This window comes from Conger conger, chromosome 7 (assembly GCF_963514075.1).
Source record: "Conger conger chromosome 7, fConCon1.1, whole genome shotgun sequence".
Taxonomy (NCBI): domain Eukaryota; kingdom Metazoa; phylum Chordata; class Actinopteri; order Anguilliformes; family Congridae; genus Conger; species Conger conger.
In genome coordinates this window covers 38,494,585-38,509,706 of record NC_083766.1, presented here as the reverse complement: position 1 = coordinate 38,509,706, position 15,122 = coordinate 38,494,585, and the positions used below count along the sequence as shown (strand labels likewise).

The 15,122-nt window shown below is 45.8% G+C and overlaps 1 protein-coding gene across 12 annotated transcripts in view; it reads right to left on the bottom strand.

Annotated features, from left to right (window-relative positions):
- Window positions 1-15,122, bottom strand: part of LOC133132376 (RNA-binding protein Musashi homolog 2) — a 242,101-nt gene that overhangs the window by 179,032 nt on the left and 47,947 nt on the right. For all 12 annotated transcript variants that reach the window (XR_009709125.1, XM_061247787.1, XM_061247783.1 and 9 more), the window contains exon 6: window positions 5,583-5,675. Coding sequence is in view for 11 of the 12 variants with exons in the window: in XM_061247787.1 (XP_061103771.1) it covers window positions 5,583-5,675 (93 nt within the window). In the remaining variant the exon portion in view is untranslated. The remainder of the gene's footprint in view (window positions 1-5,582; window positions 5,676-15,122) is intronic.

Here is a 15,122-nt window from a genome sequence, read left to right as displayed (position 1 = left end):
ACACAGCCACTTTCTCCTGCTTGCCCATATCTTCACGAATGATACAAAAGTGTGCTTTATGAGTAGGGATGAGACAAATGTTTGTAAACGGTTACTATCCCATTTTTTTAAATGGTGAACCAGTACTGCTTAGGGTCATGTCTTTTTTTTTTCCTTTCTTTTTTTACTGTAGTATGACAAATGTAATTGCATTTTCAAACTTTACTGTGGGCCATCTCAATAGTTAAATGTCAACATTGTAAGTCAGATAATAGCCTAATTGCCAAATTAAAGATTTACATTTACATTGACATAGTTCAGTGTAACATCACAGTTGCAGAAGTCTGGAGTTAAATTCCTGTAGTTTACATCCAGGCATGCTGGTCGATCGTGTGTCATTTTTTTAAATGCATCTGTTAAAATGATAATTCTTCATGTTTTCATCCCTCTTCCCTATGGCTTCTGCCTGATAGACTTGATTGGCATGAAATCTGTAAATATGCTGCTGTTAAGAACTGACGGGGTTGTGTACTCAAAATTGTGGTCACGCAATTTGCCTGATATAATATGATAACACCGGGTCTATTTTACCATAGGCCACTGGTCTAATGACTTTACTTTTATGGCAATACAGGTCTCTGTACAATTTAATATATTTTTATGTAACTGTAAAATTTGCTATTGCATTTTATAATGGCGCGGGACAATCGTGCTGGTGAGATTAATGCGGTCCATTTTTCGCTGAAAACGGAATTCTCGCTTTCAATATCCGATGGATAAATAGCATAATGATAATGTATTGAAGTGAACTTTAAGAAACGACATAATACAATACAATTATAATAAGCCCTAAGTCAACCAACAGTTACATAAATTATTTGATAACTCTAATACTGTAGCGTGTTTGCATTTTAAACCCCCTGAAATGTAACAAATTAGTGTAGCTTGTCGATTGCTAGTTTAGAATGTAAACCTCAACAATATGCCTGGTGGTAAACGTGCATTTATTTTAAACTGAGCTTACCATTTCAGCCTCAGAAAAAAGTATTATTTATAACCGTTTACAAATCAGTTTCGGTTCACCGTTTAAACGTTTAACTGTTCACACCCCTATTTACGAGCTTTATGGCCAATTGTACTTGCACCACAGACTGTTGTGGTCTATGACAACTACCCATACAGCAGTGATCCCCATTTCTGATGTGTATACAGTCTGGCCATGACACAGCAAAAAATAAATAAATAAATAAAAAAAATGGCTCAACCCACTGGTTTGTCCTGAAATTCGAAAGGAGGCAGAAAATTAACAGGGGCCGGCAATGTTGCGTGTGACCTATTTCTGCATCCACAGGCACACACAAAAGACAGAGCTGAAGAGGGAGATGAATCATCAACAAAGACAAAGGTAGACAGAGAATTCAGAGCAATACAGTAAACAGCGTAAAGAAATATGCCAACAAGGTTGTGACTTGAGTAATGTTTTGATACAAAGAGAGCTGCCTGTTTTCCTAAAGTAATGGTTATATTCAGACAAGATAATAAGCATTATGATGCATTTCATCAGTTTGCCACTATTCTTCATTTTTAATTTGATTGAATATTTCTAGTATTTGTTTTCACCTTGACAGAAATGAAGTGAAACGCACTTAAATTTTCTGCCTTTGAAGAAGGACACTTACAGGCAGTGATCTGACCTACCAGTACTAAATAAGAGTCATGGTGAGTCAAAGACTTAGGTTACCGTACGTTTGGGAGGGTTCCCTGTGTGTGTGTGTTTCATGACTTCAGAATTAACCCTTTGTCAGTTACCCAGTGGTCGCTGAATGAGGCCTCTGCTTAGATCTGACCGGATCTACACAGCCCATCACCAATCCACAACAAATTTGACAACAAACTCCATTGGTAAGAAAGTGAAAAATACAAAAACCAAAAGATGACAACAATACTCTAACAGAAAGAATAATTTGAATAATTCAGTATTTACAAAGGAAAACATAGAGCCCTAGTGGCATACAAACATTTTCACCAAAAGAACTGCACAGTATCTGTAATATTTACCGGTTGGAAAGAGGTATTTGAATGTGGCTGTTTGTGTTCACTGGTGCAGGAAGCCTGGTGCAAGGCACTAATGGACCTCGGCACTGTTTTTATTTGCTACGCCTGAAATAATAGAATGTTGTTATTAAACGTTAGTGGTCCGGCAGGTATGCTAAATTAACTAATATGAAGTCCTGAATGCAGTCATTACGGTGAGGCATGCAGTGTTTTTCATTTTCTGCCTTTCAGAATTCTGCATTCTCGGCGCATACAAAATGGCGAGCATGATACTAATTCATTTGCTTACCACAAATTCTCTCTCACCAAGCAAAGCACCCCGTTTTTGTTTTCTCCCCCCCTCTTTCATAGGTGACGGATCTGTGTGAGAGGCGCAACCCTGTTTTTTCCCCTCCCTCCACAGCCGAGGTGAAGTGCTAGAGATGCGCAACCTCTCTCGTGTGCAGTGGCCCGTTGTCCCATCGCTCTGACCGACAGGAACTGCGGCCCGTCGCCTCCGTCACCTATCGGCCACCCCCGTGGAGGTTGAGGCACGAGCCTCGAAGAGGTTAAAAGCACTTGGGAAACAACAGTAGCTGGCTCCGGCCCAGCGGGACATGGGAACCGGGGCAGGGGAGGCATAAAGGCCTGATTGTAGGAGGCCAGTGGCTTGGAAACAACTCGTAGGCCTAATGAAACGAAACCCTGGCTACGGAGGTTCAGCAAAGGCCCGGGCACCGACAAAAGAGGTAGTCGGGAGCAAGGGGGGATAGGGGCAACAAAGCGAGCAGGAGTTGTTTCAGCTTAGCCAAATAAGACCACTTTGTTTTGAGACGCACCCCAAGCCGATTACAGTAAACCAATGACTAAGCATAAGCCATCCCAACTAATTAAGCCGTTCACCATGATTAGTTACAGATGAAGAAGGCTCCATTTCGGCCTTGTTCATTTTTCCCGAGAACTGGGTACAGAGGTCATTGCCGCATTCTTCTCATACATCATCAAAAATCATTAAAGGTGTATACCTGCCTTGAGTTTTGTGTGTTCATGTACTTATACTGCTGCATTTGGATTAGTTTTTGTTTAGGTGAATGTCATGTAATGTGGTAATGTACTCTGCGAATGGCAATGTCCTTGATGAACAGTAATTTAAATGGCAAGACAATGATCCAAAACACAAAGCAAGTCCAGATCTGAATGGCAAAATTCCTGAAAAGAAACAATGTAAATTTTGGAGTGGACTCGTCAAAGTTCTGACTTGAACCCAGTAGAGATGTAGTGACAGGACCCATCAGTTTCACTAAATTAAAGCAGTTCTGCAAAGAAATTATAGGAAGTGTCTGGTTGCTGTTATGGCTAAGTAATTGCTGTTAAAGGTGCTGCAACTGGTTACGAAGTTTCAGGGGAAATTACTGTTTCAATTAGGGTGTCACAACTTTTTTCATAAAAAAACGTTTACTCAGGTTACAATAGGAAATTTCAGAATTCTAATGGTCAAGAGAGGAATTGCAGCAACAAATACGCTCAAACCAAAACACTGTTTATCCCACCCCTTCTCTAAATGCGCTGACGTTAAAACGCCACTGACTGTGGCAATTGGAACCAATTCTCAACCAATGAGCTTGAATTATTTTACAGCTGTACGATGTTTTATTACATGTTTTATTACAGAGTGCCGGCCCATCAACTGCAAATTTTGAAACCCGAATTTAAGGACTATAAACACAGCAGAGGGTGAGTCAACATGTCAGCCAGCCCTTTTCAATGATAGGAAGGGATGGTAACAATGTTTAAACACAAAAATGTTACCTATAACACTTTGTCAAATAATATATTCATTATACTTCTATAGAATATATATATAAGACCTGAAATCATTCAGCATGACAAACATGCAATAATAGAGGAAATCAGAAAAGGGGCAAATACTGTTTCGCAGCGCTGTATACTGTAAGCAGACTGGAACAGTTTGTGACAGGAAAATGGTGTCAGCCCATATATGTGGATGCGCACTGAATGCAGCACACGCTAATACTCAAGGGAAAAGCTGTGTGTGCAACTTTGTGATGGCGACACACAGAGGGGCAGAAAGGGCAATGTCATGCCCTTACCCCCCTCCTCCCCCCACCGCCCCCACCCCCCTGCCCTGGTCTTGTCAGCGTGCGCTTGGATCTGAGTCCTCAGGCTTCCTCTACATGAGCCCAGAGAGTGCGGCAGCACAGGAAGACAGATTCGGTAACCCTGGCGACCCCACCACCTGCTTCCTCCTCTGAACCTGCAAGCAACCGCCACCTCTGCAGCGAACGCCCCGCTAATTGGACTTGCTTAGGCAGCCAGGAGCACCGAGGGGTCTGCCCCGAAACCCCCAACCCAGGAAATCACCTCTGGGTAGCGGCTCTGCGGTAGGGCGGCCGTGAATTAGCTCGACTTACTGGAGCATTCTCAACCCTGTACATCCCCGACAACTGACTGACAGGCCCTCCCCGTCACCCTCTCCAACCCCCTCCAACTTAATTTCTGCCTCTCCACCGCCCGCCCCCCCCCCCAAAAAAACCCCCAAATGGATAATGCCGCTGTTGTTGGAGGGCCCAGTTTTAAAGCTTACTGAGAGAAAAACTAAATGAATTGCTTTTTTCTTTTCCCCAGATTGACTCTTCACGGTAACAAGAGCACGGTGCGGGTGGCAGGTTGTATTGGACGGCCAGGTTGTTTAATGAAAGCTGCGCCGTGTCCTGACAGAGGGGCGAGGAGAGGCGCAAATGGCGAGAGACAGACGCAGCTTCCTGCTCTTCACCCGACGCGGCAAGCTCTGATTTTTCCGCGCGGCGCGGAGAAAAACGCACTCAATCAGACTGATTTGTTTGTCTCCTCAGAAGTGTTTGAGAATTCCTTTAGGAGGGCAAACAGGGAGGGAGAGCGGTTATAAAGGGGGAGGGAAAAAAAAACTTTGTATAATCAAGTCAATCAAGTCATTCAATCAAGTCAAAATGTGTTGAGCCTGTTCCAGTCGCGATGATTACTGGAGAGGTTTTTGAATATTTACTCGCTGCTCAGAAGTGGCTTTAGTTACTTTCCCTCACCATATCTGCATTAGTATTTACCCATGTCTCATAAACTTAGAGCCCAGTCTTGAGCATCGTGCAAGCTCCCCATATCTGCTGAAAACACCCGTCCTGTTGAGTCATTTTTTAAACCCTTATTGTTACCCCACAACAAACCACATCTTAGAATATTTCTGGTGAAAATTCCTCTGAGAGATCTATGATTCACACACGTGTCAGCATACGTTCTCTTATGCTAGGCAGGCCACCGCCAGAAACATATCTCTCGTCATTAGTAACAACACCTGATGTCTCAGGTCTGCGCCATCACTTTGTTTCACTGCGAGAATTCAGCAGAGGATCGTTTTATTATACGAAGAACGACAATAAAAGCCTCGTTTCCAAGACCTGGGTCTAAGGTGTGTGCGTTCATATCTCACGCTCAGATCTCTCTCAGAGCTTAGCAACAGACAGGAAAGGGGAGGGGGAGAAAAAAAAAAAAAAAAAAAAACCCCAAAGTGATCTTACCTTTCCAAATTGTTCAAAATACTGCTTCACATCTTCAACTACTGTGTTAGCCGATAATCCGCCAACAAATATTTTCTTTGTTCTTGTGACCATCTGGAAGAAAAGAGGAGAAAAAGAAATCAGCAAAGCAGAAAACACAGCTGGGTTCAAACGCTTCACAACCTGATTGTTCCAAGACCAAACGTGAGATCAACAGCAGGAAGTGCACTCAAAGGAGATGAACGGTTTTGGGCTTTTCCATATTCTTCCTGCTCAAGTCTTTTGGGAAAGCTACCAGCATTTGATTTGGGAAGAGAGCCTAATACCCGGCCCTCTTTTATTGTGAAGAGGAAAAACAGCATATTTCCACTCTTGTCGAGTCCAAACCTAACCTACTGAACCAATACTATCAATCTGCAGTCATGTTGCTCAGTTCTTCTTCACATATTTGGATATAGTAAAGCAGTTACAAGGCATATTCTAGCAGAAGGAAATAAAAATTTTGCAGAAGGAAGAAAGCTTATGAGCGTATGATGAATTCCAGCGTCCCTCTGTTCCTCCGCAATGTTAATTTGTTCTGTTCTACAGTACATTCAGGTATTTCGCTCAGAAAACATCAACACTTTAGATAGTGGGGGGGGAAAGAGAACTTATTAATTTTTCAAAACACAATTAACTTGCCCGGGAGGCAGGAATCAGAGTGCACTAAGCCTCAATTAATTCCAAAGCAGAATAAATATTGAGCATTAATAACCACCCCATCAGAAAGGGCAGGACTACACAGCTAAGTGCATCGGCAGCAGGGGCAACCACTGTGTGTTCGCACGCACGCTGCCTTTTCGCGGGAGGAGGAGAAATTAATGCCAAACTCCGGAGTAATGGAAAGTTTCTCCCGACACAATTTCAGACGCTCGTTACATACAAATTACCGCCGGGTGGGGGGGGGGGGGGGGGGGGGTGGGGGGGGCATGAGTGCCCTGTAAAAGTTAATCTGGACCTCGTACTGGTTTAATGGCGGGGTGGAGAAAAGCCTCGTTCTGTACGTATAAGCATTCCCGCGCACGCGCAACACCGGCGACAGGAGATGAGACGGGGCGGGGCGGGGCGGCGGCGCGGAGCCCGGCCGCGCTTTTTCCGGGGAATTTGCATCAACTTCCCCCAACATTTCTATGGAGAGCAGACCTGTCCCAAGCCGGAGCGATTCCGGGGGGGGTTATCTGGCCTATCGGCGATGGCCCACTCGACAGAGAGAGAAAGCAATTGATGATAAAAGGCGGTGTGGGTATTTATCAACATCACTCACATTTATCACGGTCGATCTTTGTAATGGAAACACGAGCCACTGTTCATCTCTGCTAGCCCTCCTACATCTTTTACAGCTGTTTCATCTGCTTCCCTTGATAGATAATCTGACCGTCTTCCCAAGCCATTGTAAGTCATTTTCTGCGCCTCTGCTGCACAGCTTGTCTGCAGCGAGTTAAGTTTTTAGCGCCGTCTTTATACTTTCTGACAGGGCTGCCCAGGGCTGATGGGATTTCTCAGGCCCTGGAACAACGCAATTACTCTCTCCATTTTTCTCCGTGGTGACAACAGACAACAGGCCTCCCCCTGTTCCTTCTCTCCTCTGGGGAAATGGCTGCAGCCTATGGCGTCTCCGCCAAGCGTGCACACGCATGCAGCCTGACGGGAGAGAGAGGGAGAGAGAGCCGGCCTCTAGGAACCCAGACACATCCGCAGATTAAAGCTGCCTTGACTGGCAGCGCCCACAGTCTAAAATGGCCGCCGTCCGCAAGAGGGGGTCAACGAGCCATACGACCCTGCAGGCAATCCAGTGACCTTCACCTGACCTTCACTTGACCAATAAAGGCTCATGTCCTTCCATTTTCCACAGCCTCCCTCAACTGTCCATTTTTAAAAACATAAACAAAAACAAAAAAATCTTGGTTCCATAAATTATTTGCTCAAATGACCTGTCTATTTTCTTAAGAAAAGAAAAGAAACTGCTAAGGGTTGGTCTTTTGTATTAAAAGCCACAGTTTCCACTGAGTGCCTACACAGTGCACTCCCAGAGTGTGCCAGGGCTGTGATTGAGAGGTTGCAGTAATGGATGGAGTTGCCACATCTTGTAATAACATGCTTCGACAGGAGAAAACGGCTTCTTTCTTATTGCTCAGGGATTTGCAGTTTCGGCGCCCACAGTTAATATACCAGCCTCTCGTTATTTGTGCAAATTTGAATAGCTCCGCCTGGGGTGTAAGAGAGGGGGAGACGGCAGTACAGGAACAGTGATGTGTACGTCAAAAATAACTACAGAAAATAAAGTTGTGAAAATAACAGGCGTAAAACACCAACTCGAACTAGGAAAGTTCATACACTGATGATGGAAAAAAGTTAGACACACACACACACACACCCGCGCGCGCACACACGCACACTCACACCCACACCCACAAAACACTGCTCAGAGATTTGACTTTACTGAGTTTCTCCCTCTTCTCTTCTCAGCGAGAATATCTCCCATCGGGCAGCTGGTGAAAGATACTATTATACGTCGCTGAAATGGGTTGAGTTATCCGCACTTTGGCTGCAAGGTGCAGATAAAATGTAAACAGGAATGAAAGGGAGACGGGGCCATTCTGGGGAGAAAGAAGAAAAGATGGCCTTTCTTTCCCCCCCCTAGGGACAGAGAGCCCTGCATTTCCACAAAGCCTGAAGCCCCGCAAGACTTTCCGGCGTCTTCCACCCGGCCAGGATTTTTATATTTTGTTTTATCAAAGTAACTGTGTTTAGATGTCAGAGTGTATTGATCTTAAAGAGTACAAGTGAGAAGGGCCTATGCACGGGTCAAGTCCCATTTCCAAGAACCAGTTTTAACCAGTTTTAACCTGGATTAGCATGTTATTGTAAAATAAGCAGTCAAATAAATAGAGGATTAAAGTCAGATGCAGCTTAAAAATGCCCTCAGCACAAAAAACAACTCAGACCATCTCTTTATACAGTAGAAAACATAATGAGTTATAAGTGACAATTTATTATTGCATCTCCTCTCCTTTGGGCTTAAAACAGATCTCATTAAGATCTTTCATTAGATGAACCACGCTAAAAATGCCCCAAAACATAAATTCTCATCACAGCCCTACACAACCTCAAGAGGGGAAGAGATAAATAAATCAAGTCTGATCCAACCCAAATACCACGGGAGAGTAGACTAAACAAGCAGTCGCTACAGAGTCCCAGAAATTACCCCTGGGTCAAACGGAAAGCAGAGTCGCAGAGAAGCACAACAGCACACCTGTGCCAGAGTCCAGATTAGCCTCATGCTAACGTGCTAACGGGGACCCGCAGTCTCTCTGCAGTGCGGTCACACCTAAGCGCAGCGCCGTTATATTTATTCATTTATGTTCGCTGATTAGCCGCAATTCAGACTTTCCATGTTGATTAGGGCAGACCGACACGGGTCCTTTTCCAAAATAAAGAAATAAACAAACGAGAAGAGACACTTATGTTACAACAAGCGGTTTTTTTTTTTTTTTTTTTTTTTTTTTTAACTGTTCCCCCAATCAGAGAGCCCTCTCCGCTTCCCATGTTGATTTTCAAAGCAAGCTGATTAAGTGAGACAATGCGACCGGCGACGTCCAACCCCCTACTCCCCTCCATCGTCTCAAATCGCGCGTCGAGGTGCTGATTACGGGGTTCCGGCGCCTTCCGTCAATAACTCCCGACGCCGTATGCGGCGAACGAACCTGCATTTTACTTCCGTTAGCAGCAGGCGTGTCACTTATTCGCACAATTGGATAGCAAGCCTTTGCCGCGGTCACCCAAATTCAGCGACACAGGCCTGTCCATATTTGTGGTTGGGGGTGGGGGGATATTAATGCGGCCGCGAGTGCATTCTCCTGCCTTGTCAATAAACACAGAATGCCTCTGACGGCGACTAACCCTGATTGACAGGCCCAGGCAGCGCAGAGCTGTGTGCGCTGATTAGTCCATTAGTTACGTTTCTGCCACCGAAACCGAGCAGCAGCGCAGGGCACCGGCCTGGAAGAGTGGCCAAAGAATCGGTCCAGGGGCTGGAGAAAGGGATACTACTGCCAGACCCAGGGGCCATGTACTTAGCCTAAATTGCTTCGGTAAATCTCTGGCTATATAAATGTGTCATTCTGCAGGCTTCTGTTGATAAGGGCTTGAGTAAAGCCGGAATAAAAAAGAACAATAATATCATAGGGGTTCAATCCTCGCCACACGTAGAGGACTGCATAGACATTACATTTACATTACAGTTATTTAAGCTGACGCTTTTATCCAAACCGAAATTACAGTTGCATTACAACCCCCCCCGGAGCAGTGTGGAGTTAAGGGACTTGCTCAAGGGCCCAACAGGTGCACAGATTTTGTTGTGGCTACACCAGGGCTTGAACCACCAACCTTCTGGCTCCCAGTAATGTACCTAAACCACTAAGCTACAGGCCGTCCAGTGTATGCAGTTGTTAATTCAACCTGTTTTATTAGGTTCATTAAATCTGCACTTTTTCATTGCCTTGACAGAGGATCAGTCTCCCTGCTGAAATGGGTCACATAAAACTGTGGGTTTCCATGATATGAAATTAATTGTACTGTACAGTGTCTGTGTGTGTGTGTTTTTGTGTGTTTGTTCGTGTTTGTGTGTGTGTGTCTGTGTGTTTGTGTGCGTGTGTGTGGGTCTTTGTGTGTGTGTGCGTATGTGTGTGTGTGTGTTTGTGTGTGTGTGTGTGTGTGTGTGTGTGTGTGTGTGTGTGTGTATGTGTGTTTGTGTGTGTGGTGTGAATTTCAGGGATATTCATAAGTGGAGAACGATGTCCTGGCCCTTTTAAGAACTGGTCCAATCTCAGCTCTAGTGTACATAAATAGATCCCTAATTGATAACTGCAATACAATTAGGCTGAGAAGATGAGTGAGGGAAAGATGCTTAGGGCAAATGCAGAGTGACAGGCCCACAGCACTCCAGTTCCAGATATACACCTGCCATTTCCACAGGTCCGCGAGAAAGGGTGGCAGGCAGAGAGGTGGGTCATGAGAAGGCCCAGCAGAGACATCCCCACTCTCTCTCAATGGAAGGCCTTTTCAAGCCATGCCCCCCCATAGACAAATAAATCCCCCCCGTGTCACATGACCAACAGCCAACCACGTGATCCTTATTCCCGCAATGACAATTCCAATTCACAGCCCAAAACCTACAAGCCGACAAAGCGCGCATCTGCCTGCCATCGCATCAGTGTTGGAGGTCTGGACGCTTCCAGAACATGATCGACCTGACAGAGCTGCTGTCTCCAACCTGCCCCAGAGAACAGAGGCTCAACGCCCCACCCAAAAAAACAAGCCAGGGCCTTGTCCAAGTAAGAGCGTGATGCATTTGCTTAAAAGGGGGTCACCAGAAGACGCACCAGAGATGCGCCCACACTCAGATGAACCGACAGCATGGCGCATTACGCCCCGCGTGAAAAATACATAAATAAAGCTGTGGGGGGGGGGGGAGGAAGGGTAGAGCGCACATGAATCACATACGTCAACCTCCAGAATAAAAGCGCGCAAAAAGCCGGCCGAGCGACGGCGTTACGATGTTAAAAGAAGCCCGCGACTCGACTCGAGTGTCATGTCAGCATTCATATCTGCGGTTACACATCTGATCAAGTACTAAAGCGTGAATACAGGGGAGAAAATGGAAGCGGGTGATTGATGGTGTGTGGAGCCGTGTGAAGACAGACGGCACGGGCGATGGCGGAGCTGTGTTTTAGAGATAATATGAATGCAGGAGCGCTTTCTTGCTTGACGAGGTGAGGCATCGCCCAAGTCTTCCTTTAACCCGGCTGATCAGACGCGCTTTGTGTTGAGCCCCGCGTGGTTATGAAGATTGATAGGAGCAGCTTAGAGCTTATTATGAGGCCGCAGAGACACCTGGGCCGAGAGCTCGGCGCCAGTGCTCGAACTGCGCCCCGCCGAAGCTCTCCCCCGCCATAAACAGCCAGCAAATTGCAAAAATATTTTCATAATAACAGGCAAAAAAAGGCTAAACTGAGACGCGCTCCTCAAAGCCCTTCTGAAAAATTAATATTATGCTAATTAAGTGGTTGCTTCAGGCAAAATCTTGGAAACATGAGCAAGGGAGTTATAAGCACTTAACAAATTACCTAGACTATTATGCTGGAAGCAGTATACATTTTAAAGTGACTGGATACACCCCACCCCACCTCCCCAACACCCCCCTCCCCTATTTTTTGTACATTAGGCCTGGCAATTTCTGAAATAATTATCATCACACATGGCCGTTTGAGGAGAAAGAGACTATAAAATGTGGCTGTGTCAACTCTGGAATCGCAAGTTCAATTCAACAGACAGCCAAACTGATCAAATCTTGTTCTGTGCGGCATTCCGCTTTAGTGCAGGCAAAGAGCACCTCAAAAACATTTTCTAGTGAGTCAGTAAAACGGGTAATCAACAATGAACCAGGTTCCCTTCATATCATCCAGCTCAATATATGCAGTGGAAAAACGTAAACAAAATCAAAGGCAGTGTTCATCAGGAGCTGTTGGAAATTTTTCCCCTCTCTACTTCAGTGCATGTCATGTTCAGTTTATATTAAAACGCAGCAGAAAGAATCTATGGTTCATCCACTGAGGCGGTAAAAAAATAATCTTTGTTTTCATTTGCCTATACTGTATAATGCCAAAGTGCATTACGAAGGGGGAGAAAAAAAATAAATAAAAATAAGCAAAGATTTAAAGAACTGCCAAAAGCTTCACGCAACTCACCCAGAAATATCTCTCCAGCGGGTGCGACATGTATAACCAGCCAGATGGAGGCTGAAGAAGTGAAGTGCGACATTTCTCCCGGTCCTAGGATTCCCATTCCCTCATGTGCGCAGCTGTCTGCGGCCGTGCGGTGCGCAGAGAATCTCCCGCGCTGGTGCAATGGAGCTGCGCTAGCCACCGACGTGCATGCCGCCGGTTACCGGCTCTCAGTTCTCCCCGAAACCCATCCCGGCTCCCCAGGAGCCTTGTCTTGCACGATTTACTCAAAGCACTCCCTGTCAACTCTCAAGTTTCTTTTTAAAAAATTTGTTGAGAAGAAGAAAAAAGGCGATGGGAGGGTGGTGGTTGTGGTTCAAAGTACAGAAACAAAATACAGGCAGCGTTCCAAAACACATACTTGTGAGCTACACGTCTGCGCCCTTGGTAGTATGTATCCCTGTGAGCTCTATATCGCACGCGAGTTCTGGAACGCAGCCACATTAACGGAATAAGAATTTCATTTCCTAGGGCAAACTGCGCCACAAATCCAATTATACGACATGACACTACAATATTTACTTTAGTCTCCGATGCTCTTATTCGGAGAACCTTAAACAGGAAAGCCGTATTTGACATTATCTATTTATACAGCTGTAGTTTAAAAGAAGCCTTTCAAAACCGGGGTCTTCAGCCTCGAACCTGCAGTGACACTACACGCTGCTTTCAGGTTTTCTCTGTGCGTAATTGATAAATTAAAGGAGCTGATTGCGCCGTTAACTCGCCTCAGCTGGTTTCATGGGTTTGAAATGGCTGGTGATTTTAAGGCGAAAACAAAAGGCAGCAGGGAACCTATCGTTCTCCAAGAACTGGGTTGCAGAAGCCAAGAGAACCAAGACAGTTCCCTTATATTTGGAGGCAATTTATATAATAATAATAATAATAATAATAATTTGTTATTTAGCGGACACTTTTACCTAAAGCGAGTTACTGTTGATTAGACTAAGCAGGGGACAATCCCTCCTGGAGCAATGTTTGGTCAAGGGCCTTACTCAAAGGCTGAACAGCTGTGTCGATCACATCGTGGCTACACCGGGGCTTGAACCACCAACCTTCTGGCTCCCAGCCATGTACCTTAGCCACTAGGCTACATGCTGCGCAATGTGTGGGTTTACAGGCGGCCTGTAGCATAGTGGTTAAGGTATATGACTGGGACACGCAAGGTTGGTGGTTCAATCCTCGGAGTAGCCACAATAAGATCCGCACAGCCGTTGGGCCCTCGAGCAAGGCCCTTAACCCTGCATTGCTCCAGGGGAGGATTGTCTTCTGCTTAGTCTAATCAACTGTACGTCACTCTGGATAAGAGCGTCTGCCAAATGCCATTAATGTAATATAATGCAATTCTCTTTAACCGCTGCGTCCCGTAGACCAACAAAACGTGGGGTCATACATGAATGAATATATGAAACATAAAATCGTACAACTGCCCCCGAGTAGCATGTCCAGAAGAGATGTCTTGTACCTGTACCAATGGAGCCACCCAGAGAATAGGTGGGTTAAGATGGAGAATGTACTCCTCTAAACTTAATTCTTCCTTCCCTCCCCATCCCTGTATCGAGGTATATAAGACCTGGAGACGGCTTCCACCTACAACTCCATTAATTCCTAAGGGAGCTGCTCAACAGAGCATGAATCCAGTTCATGGAGGCCACCATGTTTGACGATGTTTTTTGTTTTTTTTTTGGCACCAGAGCATGCGTACTGGGTACCTAAACGTGAAGCAATGAATAAGAATAAAACAATTCAAATTCTTCAGTACGGCTCAAAAAAAATTGGTCCCTGGAGAGTAATTATTTCAGTGTGAAGAAATATTAGAATTTAAAAGCACTGCCCAAAACGGTTTAAATTCAGTAGGGAAAATGCATAGTTTTGAATGGAGAAATTAGCTTTTTGGCACTGCAATAACCCCGGTAACCACTGGAGTTAGCGAGTGTCTGGGGGAATGTTAGTCCCTTGGCCAGCTCCCTCCCGCTGTCCCCCCGTCCGCAGTCTGCTGTGCACAGGAGCGGGGCCGGGCAGCCAGGCGCGGCTGTGCTCTACCGTTTCCGCATCGAGATCGCCGTCTAGAATCAACGGTAAGCCCTGAGGGCCTAGACCAAGTACCTGCTACACCTTGAGGCTAAACAAGCAGGGAGGAAGGAAACCGGTTTGATTCGGCTTTGGGTTTGACTGATCCCACCACGAACGCCGTGCTGGCATCTGTCTGAACAGGCCGCGGGTAAACAAAGTGCTGAGACGCACTCGAGGTATAGTGCATACACAGTACCACTAGGTATGACCTGAGGGAGTCGCTGGAGGTGCAGCTAATTAGGGGTATTGACGTCGCTGCCTGAGACAAGGCAATGCGTAGGCCGGTCCCACGTGTGGTCCTGGTGTGGGCGATCTGAACGGGGCCTGCCCGTCTCACTGACTCCTCTGAGACACCTGGCCCTCGGCTTTAATTGGGCTACGGTTCCGTCCCGTTTTCCCTGCCTTAGAAAATTCAGGCCATGACTACATCGCTGCATCGACTCCCGCCCTGTGCTGCAAGCCTTCCTCCAGAAATGCAATGCAACAGTGGAGCTGGTTTTAACAAGCTGCAAGCCTGTGTGTGGAGCTGCCCTTTCATGGACGGTGGGCCGGTCTATCGGTAACCCTGTGTTAATTCTGTGTACGGAGCAAACTGCCATTTTATCTTCATCTGAAGAGAGGAGCACAACCCCTAAAACCAAAGCTAACCGGGGGAAATGACGGCAAGGCA